The following is a 25105-nucleotide window of genomic DNA, read 5'->3' as shown; positions in this document are numbered from 1 at the left end:
TTATCATCATCGTCACAATTTTCCTAGCTAAAATATCACGTTGCTTATCGGAAGGTCGGTCCTCACAGCTCTGAAAATACTGGGTGTCCCATTTCTTAGCAGGGATAGTAATAAAGGTGGTGGTAGTAGTGGCAACAGTAGAGCAAACCCTGTCGATCTCCCTCATTGGTATAACTATTTTAAATCTTTCAATAGCTATTCTTTACTTTTTTTTAACAACCAAACAATTATTAGATCAAAGATAAAATACTTTGAGAGAAATTACCAGTTATATGTTTACATGTAATGTGTAGCCATTCCTTTCAAAGCGTCATGTTTACCTGCTTCAGTGTGACTTATTACTAGGGTTATGACAATAGAATATTCTTTTCATTGTTTTTACTCTCGAGTATATATCTGACACAGTTAGACATAGTGAATCAACCGAGAACCACATCACTGTATATAACAGCATATAAGTTATCAACGGATACACACTCGAGAGTCAAAACAATGTTGTTGCCATAGCCATACTTATTACTAACAGCTCTGACATCAGCAGATAAATGAGACTTCTTGGACTTTAGAAAGGTCGTGACTGTTTACAGTACGTTAATGCTAAAGTTTTTTTTGTTATGAACAATGTTCAGGATACAGTAATTGGATCAGGAAAATGTGAAAAACAATTTTCATTTTTTTGTGTAAACAGAATTTGGTGCTTATTTAGAACTAGCATGGGAACCCAGCATTGCCCGGGTGTGGAGAGGTGGTATAGTAAGACTATTGAGCAACCAACCTTCAAAAAAAAAAATAAATAAATAAATTGTTTCAATGAGAATAGCAGTAAGTACCCGTGCAAATGCAAAAAAAAAAAATTAACTACGGTAGCCAGGCTCGAACCTGTAATGCGAAAGAAGAAAAGGAGATGAAAAAAAATCAAACACGTTAGCTGTTTCACCCACAGCGCACTTGTAATGTCACGGGTCTTTGAAATAATGTTTTTAAATGTACGTTGAGATCACTAGGCAAAAATATTGACGCAAAAACTGACCCCCTCCTTGAAAAAAATGGCCAAGTTGACTAGCACAGAATTAATCTTTTTGGCCAATTTTTAGATATTTGGCATCTGAGAGATTGATCTTTCTAATGACACCAATTTTGTCACAATCCAATATATCTGTAAAAAGTTTTTGGGAGACATGCACCTACATTTTGCCTTTTATGTATTAGACTAGTGGGGGTACCCGGTGTTGCCCGGGTGTGTAGAGGTGTAGTAAGGAACCCCGGGATGGGGGGGGGGGTTTAAGACAACAGTAGGCAATTTGGGTAAAGAGAGGTGTTAAAAAAAAGTGGTAGTAGGCAGGCAGGCTCGAACCTGTAACACGAAGGAGGAAAAAAAAAATGTAACGTCTTAGCCGATGTTTCCATCGCGCAACCGGAAGTCAACAGTGTTGAAATTAAACGTAGTCAATTCAATGGTAACAATGACTTGCAAAAGTGTTGGCAAAAAAAGCGACTCCCTCCTTGCACAAAACTTCCCAGTTGAGGGTGAAGGAATGAATGTTTTGGCCAATTTTTCAATATTTGTCGTCGGAAGGATCGAGCTTGAAAACGATACCGATCTCATGAGGATCTATCGCGTGTGTCGAAAGTTTTTGTGAGACATACAAACACACACATATTTTGCCCTTTATATATATAGATTACACTTAATTAAAAAAAAAATGCAGAAAAATATATGATGTACATACTTGTCACGGAACGAAGATGTCATATTCCAAAAATAAATTGATCAACTATGTCTTTTTAATTAAGAAAATCAAATTTTATGATTTTAGCGATTAAAAAGTTTTAATTATTTTGAATGCAAACAAAATTTTCGTAATCGAATTGAGATGTGAGCATTAAATTTTAAAACAAAATGGCCACTCCTGCTCTCCTCATTACCTCCTCATAAAATTTGATTTTCTTAAGTAAAAAAATATTTGATCAATTTACGAAAGTTTTGGAATATGACGTCTACATTCCATAACAAGTACGGACATCATAAAGATTTTTCTGTGTTTTTTTTTTTTAGTGTAATTCTAAATAAGCACCAATATTTTATATTATTAACGATCAATTTTTTTTGTTTTTTATGAAATATTGTTTTAAAAAAAACAAAAAACTAACCAACCTTTCTCCTCATTTTCAGTATCTTCCGCACAATCAACAATTGATTGTCGAGCCAAAATCATTACATCGGGCTTTTTTGATATTTTCTGAGGAAAAGATCTTTAAAAAAAGAAAAGGCCATTTAAAAAATTAATTTCATCAACAAATTGCTAATAAACAAAAAACAAGTTTAAAACAAAATGGACTTAAAGTATGCACAGATTTGAGTCAAGTCAAGACTCAGGGTTCAAGTTATTAGTGAAAGGTGGGGAGATCACTGAAAGACTAAAAAAAAACTCATTGGTTTAATAAACCTATGTCATGAGAGAAGGGCAATGGGAAATGGTTATAAACGCTTAGTTGATGAAAGGTTGAAAAATTTGGTGATTGTTTATATTGATGACCAGTAATGGTGCATAAAATCAGACCCTAAGTTTCAAACATGGCGGCTGGTCTGTCAATTGAAGTATGGAAGCACAAAATGGATACAATAATTCTGCTATTCTTCAAAACTGATTACTTTTGGGCAAAATATTAAGATATTTTTGTTAATATATTTTTTTATAACATAGTTACGTTTTTTTTTTTAAATATAGTCACGTTTTCTTTTTGATGTACTATATTTAAATATACTATATTTACATATACTTTATGTAAACTTGCGCAGTCTATTACAATTGTCACCAATTTAAAAAAAAAAAAAACATGTTTATAGTTAACTATATTTCACGTTTATTTTTTACCTCCTTATAATAAAAATATATAAAAATACGTAAACATTCTTAATCAATTGATTTTGTGATTTTTAGTTGCATATCTTTTTCAAATAACTATGTTTATTTTGTCAAACTGTTTAGATATTTCTATATGATACAACATAAGATTGAGATACTGTATATATAGTAATCTGCAAATACCCACAAACATCTTCAGCTATTCCTAATTTGCATATTTATTTTTAAAACAGTTTCTAATAAATTAATATCTATAATATAAAAGGCAGTTGCTCTCTTTTTTTTTTTTTTTTACTTTTGTTAGTTTGCAGAGATCAATGGGCTCCTTCCTGTGGCTAACATTTGATTCTATTACAGTTTAAATTTATATCCGAGGGCTCTTTTAAGAATAGACACTGTTCCCTTTATGGCTGCTATCTGTATTTTATTACAGCTTGGTTTTCCAGGGATTGCTTCTAAGTATTTCTGAAGGTTCTTTTTTATTAGACCAGTTGCTTCTGTCACATGTTTATTTCTTTCAGAGACCATGTTGCTTTTAGATGATTTTTTAGGTCCTGATATTTTATCTTTTCCCATTCTGCTCTATTAAGACCAACTGTATGTATGTTTCTATGTTCAGCTAAAAGTCAAAAGCGACATAACAAATACCCCAAAAGTTGGTAATTTTCTTGATCAGCATTGTGCTAGATGAATAATATCTAAAATGAAAAAAAAAATATTCATACTTTGACCTTAAATTGGTGCAAATTTTGTAAGGGGGAATTCTCAGGTGCATGCCATTATAAAAAATCTTGACACTGCAAAAGCATGTGGGCCTGATCTTATCCTGGCTGTGCTATTAAAAAAGTGCTCCGCCGAAGTAGCTCTAATCCTCTCCAAATTTTACAACAAATGCCTTAATGAATCTTGCTTTCCTGCCTACCGGAAAACTGGTTCTGTGGTACCAGTTTTCAAGAATTCTGGCAAAAGAACTGACCCAGAAAATTACCGCCCCATTAGCCTCCTCCCACTTTTTGCCAAAATATTTGAGTCCATAATTAACCAAGCTCTAGTCTATCACCTTACAGATGCTAAACTTCTTACCGACCAACAATATGGATTTAGGCAAGCCCGTTCCACAGCAGACATTCTAACTGTAATCTCCGAGCGTATATACCATTCACTGGACAAAGCAGGAGAGGGTAGAGCGGTAGCTCTAGATATATCTAAGGCTTTTGACAGGGTATGGCATGAAGGTCTTCTCAGGAAAATCAGATCCTACGGTATCACTGGTAGAATACTTAACATAATTAAATCCTTCTTAGATAAGGGAAAAATCCAGATTGTCATCAATGGCCGTACATCTAAACAATATGATATAAATGCGGGAGTGCCTCAGGGGTCTATCCTTGGACCTTTATTATTCCTAATATTCATAAATGACATCCCTGACAAAATTGTCTCTGAGATGGGTATATATGCTGATAACACCACGCTCTATAACAGACATGACAGGAAAACAAATGAACACATATCTAAAGAAATGGCAGAAACACTAGAGGATGACCTCCAATCTGTAGTGGAATGGGGGTAAAAATGGATGGTCACATTCAATGCTGCCAAGACTAAACTTGTTTCCTTCAATAACTACAAGAAACCTTCTCTACCACCAATAACAATGGGCAAAGACTCTTTATTTGAAAGCACATCTTTTAAACTCCTCGGCCTAAGGTTCACAGGAAATATGAGTTGGAACAATTACATTGAGAGTATTGCCAGGACCGCTGCGAAAAAGGTAGGTTCTCTCTACCGTGCTAGAAAACTACTAACACCCGAAAGTATCCAGTAACTCTATAAGGCCACCATTCGCCTATGTATGGAGTATTGTTGTCATCTGCTACTAGTCTCTCGCTCCTAGACAATGTTCAAAAGAGAGTCGCCAACCTAATAGGTCCTGAACTATCATCCAAGCTTCCGCCTCTGTCCCATCGATGCAATGTAGCATCCCTCTGGCTGTTCTACAAGTACTTTAACGGTGTATATTCTGACGAACTGCAAGTACTTGTACCCCCTCTATGTAAAGACCCCTGAAAAACCTGACAAGCAGTACAATCCCACCCCTTCACAGTAGAGATCCCTAGATGTAAGAGAGCCTTCTACTCCAGTAGTTTCTTCCCCAGAACCGCTAGACTTTGAAACTCCCTGCCAGGTTCCTGCTTCCCCAACTGTACTGACATGCAGAAGTTCAAGTGTAACGTGAACCAACATTTTGCTGCCCAACTCCCCACCTAGTACCCCTGTAGCCTGTGTCCCTAATAGTAGCCCCCTACATCAAAGTGGCAATGTGCCTTTTTTGGGATGAAAATGTAATAAATAAAAAATAAATAAAGATAAAAGTTTTAATAGAAACATGTTACAATTTTCCTCCAAACATAAGGTAGCACTACTAGTTTTGGTATAAATAAACAAACGTTTTTTTGACAGCCTTGTAAATCTTCCTTCCCCTCTACTTTATCCTTTAGTTCTCACATTCCACGGGCAATATTTCTGCTAAAGGGGAAATAATTTTGATTTTGTGGAGATTATGGTATTTATCATCATTCAACTGTCAATCCATCTTCTCAGCCCTTATTCCAAAGTGTTATCTTAGATTTGATAAATGGTGACCAGATAGTAAAATAAAAACTTCATCTAGACTAGTTGTGTCCCAAAGTTTCCTTTAATTTCACCTTTGAACAAAAATGTTTAGGTAAAGTCTAAAGTTTGTATAAATTTATACGTAGTTAGAAATTGTACTTACGTTGACGGAATTTCTTTATTCGTTTTTGTATCACTTGAATCTTTACATTGCTCCATTTTCGACATTTCTTTGTCATCAGCTTCTGTAGAGAAATCAGAAAAATTGAAAAAATTTACAACTCTTACTCTATAGCAGGGTTTCCTAACCAGGGTTCCACAAAATCCTGGGGGTTGCCAAGGGTTTTTTTAAGAATTTGATTTGAGGCGACATTCACCAAGGACAGGTTCAGCTGACTCCTCCCAAAGATTACGCACAGCAGTGATGAGAAGCCAGTCCTGAGACCAGCAGCATAGACCTGTGAACCAGTGCTAGGTTCGACATTCGCTTTGATGGTGCATAACCATGTCTTCAGCTGGCCTCCTGGGCATTTTCACCAATTTTAAAGTAGTTTTGGAGCTATTGCTTCGCGGATGAACTCTCCTGGGTTGTGGCATGCAATGTGGTCAAACCAACAAAGTCTCCTCTTTAAAAGATGCTTATTTATGTTTGTATTTTTTTTTCCTTTAAAAGATAGGCAGAGATTATTATGTCTTAACATATATGTGCAAATCCATTTTTCAGTTTTCGCAAACCTAAATTTTAAAAAAAAATTGTAAAAAATACATATTTTTGGAAATAATTTGGGGATATTACAACAATATTTTCAAACTATTACATCATTTAAAAACAACATAATAATCAGGGAGAATATACTTGCAGAATAAACTTGTTAAAATCAAAACAGTGACTCAATGGTCAGAGGATATAAAACGGTATGTGATTCATATGCAACCAAGTAACGAGTACAGACCAATTCCAGCAATATGTCAGTCTCTTAAACCAGTTATAAAGAAGAAACAAATCAACAAGATTGTAAAATATTTTCTCATGTAGGGATTCCTTGGGACATTATTAATTTTTGGATGGGTTCTATGAAAATAATAAGATTGAGAAATAATTCTCTGTTGTCTCATATCCAGCATCGTTGTGTAGTCATTCTTACCAGTTTCTTCCTCACGATGTTACAAGACTTTGGAATTGTCAGGTGGATAAATGTCTGATGAGAAGAAAAGTAATAACGAAAACAAAACAAACTGCATATAATTTTTTGTGGGATTTGGGGTGATGTGTGACATGTTTTGAGGAGTCACTGTTGGTAACTAGCCCGAAAAGAATTCAGTCAACTTATTCCTGAAAGAAAAGATTTTTGTGCTTTGAAACTCAGACTCTACAATCTACTACAACCAGATGACGAGTGCAGGTTCCCTGAATTCGAAAATAACTGTTTGAAAACCATGGTCAAATAAAACTTGTTTAGATCTCTGCAAGGTAAGATGAATTAAAGAAACAGTTACGTTAAATAAACAAGTTTCTTTTCTTTTTTACTTCTGTTTTCTGTTCAGCAAAAATCTTGCTAAGTCTTGCCAGACATATTGACGAAAAATCCCTTCTTATTAATACTTACGTAATTTCAGTTCAACTTTAAAACTCTACATTAAAAAAATAATCTTTACTTTTAAATGCTTCTTTTTCAGAATAATTTTATTTTTAACTAACTGGCCACTCGGCATTGCCCGGTCGTACAATATGTTTAAACATGATATTTTAATTTATGCAGATTGCATATGTATTATTATAGAATCAATCCTCTATTGATTATTATATATTATGAGGAATAATTTGCCTGGTGGATTAATTCACAAAAATAAAAAGATAATAATGATAATGTACTTCATCAAATTCCGTCTGTGTTTGTTTACAATATTACGTTTGCTGATATTTGGGCTTGACGATGAATGCCCTGGAAAAGTCACTTCTGATTAATGTTTGGTTTTAAAATATGCAAATGAAGAAATGATTTGTAGCGATTTTAAATAGTACCTCTTCTTTTATTATAAATTGAACTCATTAATAAAAAAAAATTCAAATAAAATGATGAGATACACCCGGGGTTGAACAGAGGATCATTCGATCTGTAGTCGAATACTCTACCACTGAGCTACATCTCCAAATTATAATAAATCTGTTTGTTTTTTTTTAAGAAAAAATGATTTGCTGAGATTTTATTATTTCCCTTGGCCGGTGTAACATAAAATATTCCCCAGTAAATTTTTCTTTTTTCTCTATAAAACAGAAAGACTATTTTTAAGATCTGATTTTTTTCAATTTTTGATACTTATTGGATAAATTTCTGTACAAAACATAACTGAGAACATTGCCAGACATATAAATTAAATTTGTGTGAAATTTGCAAAAGGTAAAGCTTAGCCATTTCAGAACGTCTGAGGAACGAACTCACACACACACACACACACATAAACACACACACATACACACACAAAATGATTTTTATATAATAATAGAGATTGAGATAAAATATGTTATGTATAAAATGGAAAGGGAACAAACAAAAACTGGCAGTGTAAAACCATCCTCTTGTCAATACAACGCACTAAAGTCTTTTTTTCCTTTCTTTCCTCAACTTGCAACAAATCCTCGTGTATTCGATATTATCTTCCACTGTTCATTCTCGTTCTAAGCTGTCCAACAAAAAACGTCACTCAACCCCCATGCTTTAGAATTCATCCCTTTTAAGTTACGAATTGTGTACATATGCAAATTAATGGCATACGTTGTTCACCAATGAGTGACCTACAAAATTATGCTTGTCTTTTCTTTTCTACATTTTCTGCTGTCAGTTTACAGGCTAAGCAAACACGAGGTCATTTGCGAGCGTGGTGATTTCTATTACATTATGATCAGAATATATTTTTTGTGTTTATTTTGAATTTTTAGAATGGTTTTATACAATAAAAAAAATATTTTAAAAGTTTACATGAAAACAGTCTTTACTTTTAAATCTTTTTTAATATCTTGTAATAAAAATATATTTGTTAGTCTTTACATTAAAATGTTTTTCCTAAGTTTAAATGAACAATATGTTTTTTTAATTGTAAATTAAAAATATATTTTTCTTACAAGATATTTAAAAACAAACATTTAAAAGTAAACTTTAAACTATTTTTTCAAAGCAAAGACTATTTTTTTTTTAATGTAGAGTTTTAAAATTAAACTGGAATTTGTAAATATTAATCAGAAATAATACAATTCAGTTAAAATTATGAATAAAAAAGAAAGGTGAGTGTACAGAACATATGGCAGTATCAACAATTATAGCAGAAAAATAGTCTATTTCTGAATTGAAGTAATAGTAACCAAATCCAGGTTCCTGTGAGCTTCAGTGATTTCATCCAAACAAGTGTCTAGACTTAATCCAATTTACTTTTATTTTTAGGTATGCAGGGAATTCTCTTTTGTAACAAACTAGCTTGCATCCCGGTGTTGCCCAGGAAGTAATGAGAATCGAGTATACATTGTGAGAAAATTAATCTCACAAACTCAATACTCCCTGGCAGAGGCAAAATAAATCCACAAATTACAAAACCATACTTTTAAACTCAAAATTTATTCAGTTATAACAGCAAAGAAAAGTTACTGGTCCTTGTATAGTCCTTGCAAAATGGTGGGCCAGTTTTGCCTCCCAAATAGGGAGCCAGTAGTTAACTCTTTCTGGTGAAGTGGTAGTTCGGTTTTCCTCCGAAAAGGTCCATGATAATTCATGGTGCTCTTGGCAAGAGTTCTGGTGCCTTTAATTAGGCATAAATCGAGTCCCTTGGAATTGAATTGAGAAAAGTTCAAATATTTAGTAGATATAAACATGATGAAAATGTTCAAATGATGCCATCCTCTAATTAAGATATCTTTGGCACAAATAAAGGTGTCTCTGCTTGTAGAGATTTCAAATCCTTTTTTTACCAAACATTTAGGTGATATAACATGAATTTCTCACAACATTTGCTTTCAATTCTGAACACTATATTATCTTTTTTTTTTTTTACATAGACATCACCACATTATCAAGGCCAAGAGGCCACTCAAGGATAAGGGTTAAAGAGTGTACAGTAGAAATTGGACAATATAGTAATCCTTAGTAATGAAAATTTGGTAAATTTGATAACTTATATGGAATGGCTCATCAAAAACTTATTTACGTTAGACTTGAACACAACCATATTGTAGTCAGCCGGAAAGCAGGAAAACGGAAGACAATTCCACAGGCGTGCAGTTCTAAGAAAGAAGCTTTGTTCATGGAATCTACGTTTAAGTTTAGGCACAGATAAAGAGTGGGGGGAATTATTGATAGTGTTTACAGCTAGACGAGTGTTTCTTGTGAAAGTTTGGCGAGGGGGGACCATAGATTGAAGCTCAGTTGAACACTTTCCATGAAAATAACGATACATCAGAGACAAACTCGCAACATCTCTTCTGTGAGATAGAGGTTGCAAGGAAGAGAAAAGGACATCTCCTACGAGGCTACGAAGTCTATTTTGAACTCTATCAAGGCAGGACAAGTCTTTTCTAGCAGCTCCTGCCCAGATGTGGCAACAGTATTCCATCCTTGGACGTACCTGGCTCTTATAAAGATAGAGAATAGCATCAGCAGTGAGATATCTACCGGATCGATAGAAAGATCCCACCATTTTTCCAGCGGCCTTGGCAACAGATTTGATGTACGTGTTCCATTTAAGATCAGGAGTAAAGGTCAAGCCCAGAAGCTTGTCAAAACTTGAGGCCTCCTGAAGACGAGAGCCATTCATTTCAATTGATGCCAGATGTGGATCAGAATGTTGATGATGTAAAGAGAGAAGCTTGGTTTTAGATGCATTAAAAGTAACCAGCCACTCCTTTCCCCATTGTACTACGTGCTCAAGATCAGAGGAGAGAGAATTGGAGAGAACTTGGTCGTTTACTGTCTTAGATGTGCTACCATAAATGGTAGTGTCGTCAGCATAAATGTCTACAAATGATGTAAGGATGTGATTTGGAAGATCATTAATGTTTATCATTAACATTTTTAATTTTCCTTGGTATACACCGTCAAGACTTGGCAAGACTTTCGCTAAACAGGGAGTAAAAAAGAAACAGGTTTATTTAATAAAAAACAACTCTTGGATTTCAAAACGATATCATCAAGATTATCAAGAAAAGAAGATTGAACTTGGCCATTTCATCGAAAAAGATCCTAAAAGCAATGTTTACTGAACAGACAAGGAAAAATTTCCTGCTATAAAAGACCTTGTGGTAGGCCGCCACTGTATTGGACTAACTAGATCGGCAGCAATGTAGAGCTTCCTTTCCTAATGGTGGAAAGCTTAGCAAAATACTGAACAATAAAATTAAATGTATGTATCAAAAAGTAAACTTTTTGTCTCCGAAAATTTAAAAGTTTGGTATAATTATTTTAATATTACTCTTGTGTGAAAAAAATTTCCAATAATTCCATGCCAGTTCAAGTGCAGGTTTTAACCTAATTAAAAAGACAAAAATACAGAAAAATCTTTATGTTGTGCGTACTTGTCATAGAACAAAAGTGTCATATTCCAAAAACCATGTAAATTGATCAAGTAGATTTTTTTTTAACTAAAAAAATCAAATTTTAAAAATTTTATCGATTATAAGGTTAAATTTAATCCTTCATTTATGAAGAAGAAGAGTTGGAGGGGGGGTAACCAGGGATGAATTCTAAAGATAGCAGACCTGGACACACCATACTCACTTCATCATAAAATTTGAAATTTTAGTCTAAAAAGAAAACTTCTTGATCGATTTACATAATTTTTGGAATATGAGATATTCACTCCATGACGGGTATGTACATCATACAGATCCTTTATTTCTGAAGAAGAAGAGTTAAGGGGGAGATAACTACTGATGAATTTTAAAGATAGCAAACCTGGACACACCATACTCACTTCACTATAAAATTTGAATTTCTTACTTTAAAAAGAAACTACTTGATCAATTTATATGATTTTTAGAATATGAGATCTTCACCCCATGACGTCATACAGATTTTTCTGTACTTTTTAAAAATTAAGTTAAACCCTGAACTTGCACTGTCATATCTCTTGCAAGGGCAAATGATTTTGGTTTAATGTCTCTTACTAAGGGTAGATAATCCTCATTCGATATTTGTTGACAAGGGCAATAATTTTAAGGTATAAAAGAGTTACTTCTATTTAAACATAGAAATGTCTTTAAATAGAATATGATTTCCGATCTAACAGGATATATTAGACCATAACACTGTATAACACGCTGTAGATCGAAAATAAAACAGTAAATAAGAAATAAAAAGAAAATTATTACATATTCTTGTTTTTATTGCTTTATTTCTATCTATTCTTTGAGTTCATCCAATTCTTATACCTTTGTATTATTTCAGTCTTCTAAAACGTATCTATACACTACGCACAAGGTTTTAAACAAACTAGAACACCTGTTTATTTATATGTTTCACATAGTTATACTCATCTTCGTCATTGTAATTTTTGGACTTCACGTATAAGAAGGATAGTTTTGTTTGAGTCATGTCACATATTCTTTTGGAGCAACACGTGTCGCATGCCATACGTTGTCATATCGAAGGGAAAGAGAAAAAGAAAGAAAGAAAAGATCAACATTGTTGCATGTATGTGCTTAATTTGTGTATGTGTGTTCGCACCACATGCGAAACACTGTTATAGTAGCTGCAATAGTTCATATAGATTAGTGCCATGTAACATGACAACAATGTGTAATAATTATACAAACAGGAGATCAGTGCCATATAATGTTACAAATATGTGTCATAATCCAAGAGATTACTCAATAACAGATCAATTACTCACTTGAAGACAGGAGAAACTGTGGATTATCATGCAATTTAGGATTTTCTATCATTGACTGACTCAGTGACCTTCCAAATTGTCCGCTGCTTTCACTTGTAGATGAACCAGGACTGTAAAGAAGAGAAAACATAATTAAATCAACTACAGAGAATGCAATTAAGTTCTTTTCCAAAAGGCCTAACAGGCAGCATTAGTATGTACATATATGCGACCACCTATTCCAGCAGTATTAGCAGCAGCATCTAAATGATCTCTGCATAATATTCCATCCTTGTTCATTGAAATACTTAATACTGATTGGTCAATTCTATCAAAATACCCAATTTAGATTAGCTGCCTATACTGAACTTAAATCCATTTACAAAAAATTTACCCTGAGAGTCAAGCACCTGTTCTGCATCTATATTTAAAAAATAACTCAAGTACAGCCACAGGCGAAAGATTCAACTTGCTAAACAAACATGCCAATCATAACACTACTATAGAGATTTCATGTAGGTTACTAAATCTCACCATGGCCACTGAGATCTTGGCAAGCAACACAAATCAGAGTCATAGATTACTAAACATAGCAACAACTTATATACAGTCTCACGAACTCTGTCATAGACAAGTCATCACACACACACACAGACAACACTTTGTTCATCTAGACTCTTTAAATTTTTTTCTTCTTAAGCATCTTATCCTGCTTTGACAGAGTTCAAAATAAGCTTTGTAGCCTAGTAGAGGATGCGCTTTTCTCTTCCTTGCAACCTCATTTCCACAGACGAGAAGTTGCGAGCTTGTCTCTGCTCTATCGTTATTTTCATGGCAAGTGTTCATCTGAGCTTCAATCTATAGTATCCACTTGCCAACCATTCACGAAAAAATACTCGTCTAGCTGAAAGCACTATCAATAATTTCCCCTACTCTTTATCTGTGCCTTAACCTAAACGTGAATTCCATGAACAGAAATTCTTTCTTAGAACTGCACCCCTGTAAAACTCTCTTCCATTTCCCTGCTTTCCAGCTGACTACAATAGTCATCTTCAAGTCCGATGTAAACAAGTTCTTGATGAGTTGTCCCCTTAAGTAATCCAATTTAACAAATTTCCACTATTAACGATTACTACGATATTGTCCCATTGACTACCATAGACTCATTTACCCTTATCCTTGAGTAGACTCCCGTCCTTGATAAGTGATGCCTCCTTAGTAAAACTCTTTATTTTTGGTTGTTTCATTAAGTTGAAATATAACTATGTACAGGTATAACTTTACGCATACATATATTTGATTATTATTGTAAAATAATATAATTATGTATGGATAGACTCTATACATGTACACATAGATTCGATTAGCACATTTTTCTATATCAGATGCGGGTTTTGCTATGCTAGTATAAAGAGAATCTTTCCATGAAATTCCCATTATAATGGGGGGAAAAAAATCACCAAAATTGAAGCACTGTTTTATAATTGGATGCTCTTTTTGACATCAGCCAGTTACAGATCAGAAGTTTGTGTGTTTTATTAAGATATGACTTCTAAGTAATCTATATATATATATAAAAGCGAAAATGTATGTATGTATGTATGTACGCTTTTCCTCAATGTCCACAAAAGGCTTCTTTCAGAGAAGCGCTCGCTCGCTTTGCAACTTCTTAAAACTTTTTATATCATCTATAAATTGTAATATCTCACACTTAAACACGGAGCTCGCCTGTCTATTTAATTTTATTGAATTTCAAATGTTGTTCCACATTTCCCGCATCGGCACGCGTTACATTCGGTTTTCGGTATAAATAAAAAGCGAAACTCAACTCTCATCACCGGCCCAGAGACAGTGGTCTCTAGAGAGCTAAGTAACGTTTGTTCAATGTCGACTTCGTCATATCAGACGGGAGCTTTCATTTCGAGACGAGACACTCCCCCTAATAAACAGGGAGCTGGTTTTCCCCGAACTTAGTTAAAAACAAACAAACCGATTTATTTATTTATTTATTTAAAAACTGTCCCGCACAAAATTGTAACTGCTGAATAGCTATCGCCGTCACGTCAATCAAAAACGCGCACATGTTGTTTTTCACACTTTACTATTTTCCAACTGCGCGTCGTCAAGGCTTTGTTTTTTTTTCACGGGCACCTGTTTTTTTTTACATGTTCGGGTTTTTTTCACACACACCTACAAACACCCGGGCAACGCCGGGTACCCCTCGCTAGTCATATAATAAAGAATTACATTTGTTCATCTATACAAAAGCGTTTTCATCCAATTTAACTCTTCATATTTGTATCTTACCATTCACAGAGAGTAATTTTCTTTTACTTTCATTCACCTTTAAACAAAGCATATTGCCACTGAGATGTCAGAGCTACTATGAATTAAAAGCCAGATTGATAGAGGGCATTCTAAATGGGGAGTTGTGTGGTGAGATGTTTGTCCACATTACATTTAAATTTCTACATGTTGATACAATTGAAGCAAGGAGGGAATTCTAAGGTCAATTGATAAGACTGTGCTTCAATTTTGGTTACCCCCCCCCCCATGATAATGGGAATTTCATGGAAAGGTTCACTTTATACCACTATAGCAAAACCCGCATCTGATAGATATAAAAAAAGACATGCTAATTGAGGAAAGAAGCTATTAGAGTAGAATATTTTCCAATATCTGGGGACCTGTTCAGTGAAGGGGTGAGATTTTGCTAATTGTCAGGTTGGTTGGTGTACTTACATTGTCGAGGAAGAAGGGGGAAGTCACACAAGTTCAGTAAGTTTGTTGAAGCACATTCTTTTGAAATACTTGTAAAACAAGCACAAAGATGCAACATTGTGGTGATGGGACAGGGGCTGGTGCTTCGTAAACAGTGTAGGACCTATTAGGTTCGAAACTCTTTTTTTTTTTTCAACCTCTCCAAGTGGAAACGACTTGTGATTAGTGCACTAGCCCAGATGAAATAACAATAGTTCATGCTTAAGTGAATGGTCGCTTTATAGAGATATAGCAGGTGTGAGGAGCTTTTTAGCCCAGTAGAAATAGCCTACCTTCTTTGCAGCAGACTTAGCAGTGTCTTCTATACATTTATTCCAATAGATGTCTCCTTGTGAATATTAGGCCAAAGAGTAACTTGCCCAAGTTCATTCTTTGATTAGGTTGACAAGAAAGTTCTTGCAGAATTTTTAATTTGGATTTCAAATGATGTATTTTCAAATAATTTTTTGTCATAATACCTTTACTTTGTATATCATTTTAAAGAGCGTTTTTCACTCTATATAATCTTTTAAATTACAATTGTTTTAAAACATTTACATCTTCTTTTCAGAACGTTGCATACTAAATGGAAAAAAAACAAATTTGCACAATTTCCATATTTCAATTCAAGCTAGACCGAAAAGCTGCTGAAAACAGTTCACGATATCAACAAAGCATTTGGCCCAGGAACCACTACTGAACACACTGCACAATGGTGGTTTAAGAATTTTTTTGGCGGCGGCAAGAGTTTTGAAGATGATGAGTGTAGTGATCAGCAATTGGATGTTGACAACGATCAATTAAGAGCTTTAGTTGAAGCCAATCCACACGCATAACTATTTGAGAACTTGCTTTTGAATTAGACGTAACAAATACAAAGATTTCTAATCACTTGAGAGAGATTAGAAAGATAAAAAAACGATAAATGGGTGCTTCATAAATGGAACGACAACCAAATGAAACACTGTTATGAAGCGTTATCTTCCCTTCTTTTACGCAACAAGGACAACCTATTTCTGGACCGGGTTGTGACTCTGAAAAGTGGGTTCTTTACGACAACCGGCGACACTCAGCTCAGCGGTTAGACGCCGATGACACACTCCATGACACTTCCCTAAGCCAGAGCTGCACCAAAAGAAGGTCTTGCTGACTGTTTGGTAATCTGCGACCGGTCTCATCCATTACAGTTTTTTGAATGCAGGCGGAACCATTATGACGGAGAAGTACTGGTAACAAATAGATGAAATGCATCAGAAACTTCAACAACAACACCCAGCATTAGTCAACAGAAAAGGCCCAATGCTCCTCCATAACAATACCCAACTGCATGTTGCTAAACTGATCCTGCAGAAGTTGAATGAAACTGCCTCCAGACCTCTCACATACCCACTAACACTTTTTCAAGCATCTCAACAACTTTCTGCGTGAGAAATACTTAAAAAACCTAAGCGATATCAAAAACGCCTTCAGCAACTTCCTCGCCACCAGAACACAAGATTTTTACATTACTGGCATAAATACACTTGTTTTGCGTTGGCAAAAGTGTGTTGATTCTGATGTTATTTCAATCAATAAATTTTTATTTGAGCCAAGATATGTTCATCTAAATTAAAAGTTAAAAACCACAAGAACTTTCATCTGATAAATTTCAAGGCGTTACATTTGACTAGGACAAGTCTTAACGCTTGTCTAGATCCCCCCCCCCCCACTCCCCCGGAAAATAAAAAATAGAGAAATATCTGTATGACAGAAATAAAATGTCGTACACCAAAAATCATGTCAATTGATCAAGTAGTTTTATTTTTATAAAGAAAATAATTATTAAACAAATTTGAATTTTTCCAATGCCCCCACCCCTCCCATGTTAAGAATGGCTTTCTAAAAATCTTGATTTGGAGTTATTGTTCTGGTTCCTTCAAACTGTTTTCAAGCTGTTGTCACAAGATTGACACTCATAGTTTAGCCATAAAATTTGATTTTCTTTATTATTGGTGCATGATTTCCTGTTTTTTATCTAACAAATTGTTGTTGAACATGACTATGTGAAAAGATTCCAGGATGCACAAATTACACCGTCTTTTTTTATTAGGAATGTATTTATTTGCATTACCTAGAGTTAACCATTTTAGTTAATAATTAATCTTAATCCTGATTAAATTCCTAACATATCTAGCAAAAGAAGTGAGAGGCCAATCTAGATTTACATTTGGTTCAATTTTAAACGAGCACATATGAATTCTGTATCTCTCCTTGAATGCAGTGCTTGCGGAACCGACAGAAGCTTTGTAACAAAGTGCATCTGAGTGTGTGGGAAAATATCAGCAGCAGCGAAGGATGACTGATTTGCAAAGAGATTAGCAGCAGCAGTAGCCAAAAAAAGTGCATATGCAAATTAGGAAATGTGCACGAGAAGAAAAAGGGAAAAAAAAGAGAAAAAGGACATCACATGTTCAGGAGATAAGAATGTGTGCATTGAAGAAAATGGACGTGTAAAGTCAAGGATGAGAATGGGCCGGCTGTGGCAAGCATGCAGTTGGAGGAAAGGGAAACACACCAAGTTGGATGGACATGTGGCAGTGAGAGACTTTTTTTTTAAGTGGTGCCGAGACAGGAAAGTAACGTGTAATAAGTTTGGTTTATATAATTTTATTTTTAAAAGTTTTTAAAATTATGTATTTTAAATAGACAAGACATCGATTTTTAATGTTTTGGAATTAATATAGCTCATTCTTTTTATTTATTTTAATATAATTATAATAATTATTATTTTAAGTTTTATTAAAAAGTTTTGTAAATATATTAAAAACGCACTCGGAAAGACACCCATTTATTTAAATATATTACTTTGGATTTTTTTGTCATTCAATAAATTGATCACGTCAGATTATCATGAGATTAAATCAAAATTGAATATTTAAAAATATATTAATTGTCGCTAAAGTTAATGTTTTAAAGAATAATTAAATTGAATTGTATTAAAAACGCACACAGAAAAAAAAAAACAACAAAAAAAAACTGTACATAAAAATCAATCTTGGTCACAAAAATCCGTGAAACATTCACAAAAATCTGAACGTCAGTTATTTTATATTTGTTTCTGCCATTAATAAGTTTGGCTTAAATTTATTTATTTTATTATAATTATTCTAAGTTTTATTAAAAAGTTCTGTAAATATATTAAAAACGCACTCAGAAAGACACCCATTTATTTTAATATCTTATATTTAAATACGTTCGTTTTCTTACTTAAAAGAAATGTTTTGTAAATATATATTTTTCTTTTAAATCTTCAAAAGTTTTGTAAATATATATTTTTTTAAAATCTTGCTCGCAAATATTCGACCATATCTGCTATTTGACGTGTTCACAAACAATCAACGCCATGTGCTTGTGCTAATGTCAAGGTCAAATCACCAGTATCACTTGAAATGTGCGCCAGACATCGTTTTCTGCTACAGGGTATCTATTCTTTACTTGGTCCGTTTATCTTCATATATATTATCTAGTTTATTTATATTTTTAATTGGTTTATATGTGTGTCATGTTGGTACAGTGATAACATCACCAGTTTCGATTCTAGCTGATGGCACCTTTGAAATCACGCCTCTATAATAATATATACAAAATCTGGACAAATTAAAATATCATATTTAAGCATATTTTACACCTGAGCAAAGCCGACCCCCCCTCCTAGTATATAACAAGAAATAAATCTATATATATAAAAGCGAAAATGTATGTGTGTATGTATGTTCGCTTTTCCTCGATGTCCACAAAAGGCTTCTTTCAGAGAAGCGCTTGCTCGCTTCACAACTTCTTTAAACTTTTTATATCATCTATAAATTGTAATATCTCAGAATTACCCACGGAGCTCGCCTGTCTATTCAATTTTATTGACTTTCAAGCCTTAATTATTCCACATTTCCCGCATCGGCACGCGTTACATTCGCTTTTTGGTATAAAAAAAAGCAAAACTCGACTCTAATCACAGGCCAGAGCCAGTTTGTTCAATGTCGACTTCGTCATATCAGACTGTAGCTTTCATTTCGCTCCTCCTAATAAACAGGGAGCGGGTTTTTAAAAACAAACAAACCGATTTATTCCAAACTGTCCCGCACAAAATAACTGCTGAATACCTATCGCCGTCACGTCAATCAAAAACGCGCACCTGATTTTTTTAAAACACTTTACTATTTTCCAACTGCGCGTCGTCAACGCTTCGGGGTTTTTTCACATACCCCGAAAAACACCCAGGCAACGCCGGGTACCCCTCGTACCATTCGGTTTTCGGTATAAAAAAAAGCGAAACTCGACTCTAATCACAGGCGCAGAGCCAGTGAACGTTTGATCAATGTTGACTTCGTCATATCAGACGGGGGAGCGGGTTTTTAAAAACAAACAAACCGATTTATTGACCTCATTAAAAACTGTCCCGCACAGAATTCTAACTGCTGAATACCTATCGCCGTCACGTCAATCAAAAACGCGCACCTGTTTTTTTTTTTCACACTTTACTATTTTCCAACTGCGCGTCGTAAAAGCTTTGTTTTTTTTTTCACGGGCACCTGTTTTTTTTCACACACACCTACAAACACCCGGGCAACGCCAGGTACCCCTCGCTAGTAGTAATGAAACATAAAATCATTACCTGTTGGTTTCATCAGTTACTTGTATATGTTGATCATCCATTGTGTTTTTTCTTAATTTTACTGAGTTGAAGCTGCAAGAATCAACTGTTGAAAAAAATAGAATCATGACAGGTTTATATTCATAAAGGCTTTCACAGTGTTGTGGTAAGTGATAGTTATCATTCCAAAACTAGAAGATATATTTAATTTACGCTCATAAGTTTTCATTCATTTAAATTTTCTTTTTTAATGAAATATGTCTTACACCTGTTTTATTGAACATAAGAAAACATATAAAAGGAAATGAAGAAATGTAAAGTCTGCAAAAATACACTTATTTACTGTAGTGCTTATACCCCCCCCACTCTCCCAACCAGTTCAGATTTTTTTTCCTTAACCTATGGATTTTCAGTGTAGGCTTATCTCCTCAAAGGAAAAGTCATTAGCAAATATTAGAACAACTTCGAAATAATATTGTCATTTAGCACATAAAAAGAAAATATATTTAAAATTTAATTACATCTTTTTAGGGGGCATAGATAAAGAAAATAGATGAAATACGAGTAGATACAATGAAAGGATATAAATTTATGGTATCCAGGTGTTGTGGTAATCCTTGTATAAATTCCATTTGCTCTATCAAGTATATTGAGCTATTCTCTTTTAGGCTGGAATTGTCTTATATAATATTTCCTCCTAAAAATATTCTGTAAAATTTGATACCACAGGATTAATTAATCTGTGTTCCTATTCACATGTTTACGGGAAAAATATGCTTATTCAATTATATTTCAACCTTTATTTATACGAATCCTTTTATTTATCAAGCTCAATCTATGTTAAATATAACTACAGAGCATATACAGAATATATAAGAATTGAACATTTTAACATGCTGAAAGAAAAAAATGATAAGATGAACAACATCTTGGAATTTGGAATATAGACTTTTTGTCATTTATATATATATATATATATAGTAAGTTATGAAAATATATATGGCAATTAAGCTACACAGAACATTCTGAGTTTCATTCTCGTGAGAATTTGTTAGGCTTATGCAAAAAGTTTTGTCATTTATATATATATATATATATATATATATATATATATAGTAAGTTATGAAAATATATATGGCAATTAAGCTATACAAAATATTCTGCATTTCATTCTTGTGAGAATTTGTCAGGCTTATGCGAAAAGTTGTTGTTACTACCTAGCTCTACCTATGCATTGAGCACTGTTGAAGTAAATACTGAAAAATTTATGCATAAAATTATATCTTCATATATTAATTAATGTGAATAAATAAAGTAATCAAATATATATGCGTGATGATGTGTTTACAATGGAAATAGAATTAATTAGAATAATGAATGAGTTTATATTTAAAATAAAAACGACAGTCAAGTAGTAGCAATCATGTCAAGGTCAGCCATCTGCAAATTATTACCTACTGACAGTAGAGACATATGCAGAACTGATTTCTATTTGTTAAACTGTGATATAATGAAGTGACTTTTCTGAAAAAAAAATAAATATCAATTTGTCACCTGTATTGCTATATGGGTCTAAGATTGAAAATCCAAAGATGTTATTTATCTGAAAAATATTTCTTGTCAGCTAAAGTAATATTTTAAATAAATTGAATCAAAAAATAGTTTTCTATATTAAAGAAAATAGAAGAAGGATAAAAAAAAAAATGGCTAGTCAGGATAAAATATCAGTCTGTCAGATGCATTGCTATAGGAGTCTAAGATCAAAAGTCCAACGGACTTAATATTATATATTAGATATCTTTCATTTAAAATTTTATTCCATTTGATCACATAACACAACAGCTGAACCAATGAAATTCTGTCCTGTCTGCGTTCACAACTGTCAAAAGATGACAAGGCAAGATTTCACTAAAACAGATTAATCACGCTAATCTTATTGCCATTACAAACACATATAAAACTAAACTAAGTCTAGTCCACTTTGCCCACTCTTACACCTAGCAACTGTGTTCCAACATTCATAATGATTGGTTAATTAGTTTAGTACACCTTGTTTAGGTTGAATACAAAAAAAAAAAATGAGATTTCTGTATCAAACAGACATAATTGATGACTGATACATTTTGTTAAAAGTTCACCCAAATTCAAAGTTATCTGAATTTTTGCAAACAAATCACCACCCTCTTGTCTCGGTACAAAACTAAATTAAACTAAATATAGCCTACATTAATCACCTTTACGTCTAGCAACTGCGTTCCAACATTCATAATGATCGGTTAATTAGTTTAAGGGTATGCCTATGATATAACACATACAACTACCTATAGTTATAAGTAAATAGAGTAGAAAGCGGACCTTGGGTTTACTTTCGTCAGCCTCTTAACTCTCACTTCCCTTATTTTGTACTTTAGTCCTCACATTTCATTAGTGATGTTTCTGACAAAGGGGAAAGAATTGCTGTTTTCTGTGTCAGAATCTATCCATGTTACACTTATTTTTTTTTTTTTTTTGCTTTTTACATCAAGTGGTTTCATACTCTGTCAAGAGTAATTAAAAAAAAAAAGAAGACCCATCAAGTTAGTTTCATTATAATAAAGTATAATTTTTAAAGATAAAAATGTAATTTTTGTATGTGAATAATTATTACAGCTGGTTTAATCAAAACCAAAGGCAAATTGCAGCACAGCAAAAAAAAAAAGATGATCCATAGATTCTCAGATCAAGATGGAAATTGCCAACCAGCCAGTTACCCTTATTTTGTACTTTGTTCCTTACATTCCATAAGCGATGTTTCTGACAAAGGGGAATTACAGATGTAGTAGTAATAATTAGTACCTGTTAGATATAGGTTAGTTCTTAACTTCATTTTCAAAAAAAAAGAAAAATTAAAATACTTTAAAAAAATCTTACCAAGTTCACTGTCATAGAGGATTGTTTCAGATACATGAAAAGAATGGATTGGCGAAAATTGAGAATCTGGTATAGTGGTCACATCCAATTCATACTGTTCATACAAAAAGAAGAGGATAAAAACTTTATATTACGATTCTGAATTTTTGAGATGAGGGATGTTTGCTCATATTATTTAGATTCTTTGGACTACTGTTCTCATTTTGAATGTTATTTTCACGTTATATTATTAACCTTTTTTCTAGAATTCAAATACATAACAACATATTATGTGTAAGCAACAGTCCGTTTTTATTCCTATTTGTTTCTCTGTTATGGCGTATAGAGAGAGGAGTGGGAGAGCGACAGAGAGAAATATATCGTTGCGTCCGCTTGGTTGACAATCAAAAATCCATCTGCCAATCTTTTTTGTGTCACTTTCATCTGTCAACTTTTAAAAACATCAACATAACCAGATTCCTTTAACTGCTACATTCTTTCTCAAACAATAACAAATTTTATTTACATTCGTGAGAAATATTGAAACAATTCTGGTTTATCTGTCATGTTCCTCACATTCCATCCGCAGACGCGTGCAACATTTTTATCCATATAAATGCATATATGTATATACACCTATACACATATATATACTAGCATGTCAACCCGGCTTAGACCGGGCCCTTTGTGTAACACACATTTCGGTCGATGTAACCTCGAACCTTCTTCAGATGTATCATGTCGAACTTGGAAATTTAGACGGAATTTTGAATGTAACATTTTAGTTACTTCCCAGAGGTAGCATGCTCTTGTTCTGTCAACCATGACTGGATAGAGGTCCTAAGTAATTCACAACTGCATTTTTCAGTCACCCACACTGAGAATGGAACCTTCAACTTTCAGGAGAATATCACTGACAATTGATTTTTCCAAGTCCTCCAACCACTTTGCCACGAGTTCCATTCAAAATTTCGTCCAAATTCTCAAATTCAACAGAAACATTCCTGAGTTCTACAAGATACATCTGAAGAAGGTCAGAGGTTACATCGACCAAAACGTTATGAAAATGGCACAAGATGAGAAGAGTAGTCCAATGAATCCAAATAATATGAATCGTAGTCATTCACTTTATTGTATTTGAAGAGGGGTTTTTTTTTCACACATCTTAATATAATCAAGTGGAGCTTTTGTTAACACTAGTGTTGGGACGATTCCTAATTTTTATACGATTCCAATTCCGATTCCAGGAAAATATTGATTAACGATTCCGATACCAAGTACGATTCCGATTCCGATTCCTAGGGAATTATTGTTTTGAAATATACCAGGTAGTTTTATACTTATGGTCGGTAGTTCCCAAATATGTTCCCTAACTTTGGAAGAGATATTTTATGTCTACACCATCGTGTTTTGGCTTAAATAAAATTATTATATAGTAAACTAAACGGAAAAATTAGCAAAATTTATTTTAGAGAAAATTTATTTTACTTAATTGGAATACAGAAAAAAAACAAAGAAAATAGAATTTATCCTTCAGAGCAAAAACAAATAAAATAGAATTTATATAACAGAACAAAAACAAGAAAATTAGAGAATAAATTAACACGATTCATTATTTTGGTCCTCATAATTTACAGATTTAATGAATTAAATAAAAAAAATATAGCGGAAGACAAAGAAAATATATACTAATTAAATATAAAAAAAGATAAATATTTAATTTAATAATTTATAAATGAACGTGCGTAATGAAAAAAACAATATACCACGTGACATGGCGCTGTAGATACAAAATAACCCTTCCAAAGTTAACGACCATATTTGAGAAATACCATTAATCGAAAGTTTTTGTGTTTTATACCAAAAGGTAGGTATAGCGAAAAGTTACAAGTAAAGGAATTTCAAAAACGATTTTTTGTTTGGCTATTGATAGTTGGCAGTTCTTCAGACCTCCATAATTCACAAAGAGTAGTTAACACCTATTGTTTTTTCTTACTTTTTCATTACTTTTACACGTTGTTTCTAACGTGAAGAATAAGTTTAGCCAAACTAATTTTGAAATAGGGTATATCAAAGGAACACATATAAAAATGATATCACTATAAAAAACAAATGAAATACTAGATAAAATTGAGCAAAAATAGTTACCAAAATTACAGAAAAAGATAAAACAAAACAAAAAATGGTGAAGTTTGTTGAGTGAAATGAATTATTGAAAGAAAATTAATTGAACTAATAGAAATGTTAAATAAAAAAATGTCACATTTCAATATTTTTTTAATAATTAAATTCTCAGGGTTGTCGAAATTAAAAATTAAGTGATTTTTTTTTAATTAGACTTATTCTGAAGCTTGTTACCTTGAAAAATACATTTTAAACCCTGTTTTTTTTTTTTTATAAATAAATTGAAAAAAAAAAAACGCAATTAAAAAAATTTAATTGATAATTGAAACTTTAAAAACATTAAACATTGAAAAATTACTTATCTCACAAA

General features: G+C 33.2%; 1 protein-coding gene across 6 annotated transcripts in view; it reads right to left on the bottom strand.

Annotated features, from left to right (window-relative positions):
* Window positions 1-25105, bottom strand: part of LOC145284860 (uncharacterized) — a 172066-nt gene that overhangs the window by 133269 nt on the left and 13692 nt on the right. For 3 of the 6 annotated variants that reach the window (XM_080133860.1, XM_080133859.1, XM_080133861.1), the window contains exons 3-7: window positions 22633-22726; window positions 19744-19828; window positions 12357-12466; window positions 5647-5728; window positions 2156-2253 (exon numbers count right to left, since the gene is read on the bottom strand). In XM_080133860.1, coding sequence (XP_079989986.1) covers window positions 2156-2253; window positions 5647-5728; window positions 12357-12466; window positions 19744-19828; window positions 22633-22726 — 469 coding nt within the window. The remainder of the gene's footprint in view (window positions 1-2155; window positions 2254-5646; window positions 5729-12356; window positions 12467-19743; window positions 19829-22632; window positions 22727-25105) is intronic. The other 3 variants (XM_080133863.1, XM_080133862.1, XM_080133864.1) reach the window with 3 other exon arrangements.

Source organism: Euprymna scolopes, chromosome 9, assembly GCF_053919585.1.
Source record: "Euprymna scolopes isolate OS-2025 chromosome 9, ASM5391958v1, whole genome shotgun sequence".
Taxonomy (NCBI): domain Eukaryota; kingdom Metazoa; phylum Mollusca; class Cephalopoda; order Sepiida; family Sepiolidae; genus Euprymna; species Euprymna scolopes.
Note: the sequence above shows the minus strand (reverse complement) of the source record. Positions and strands in the feature narration are given on the sequence as shown.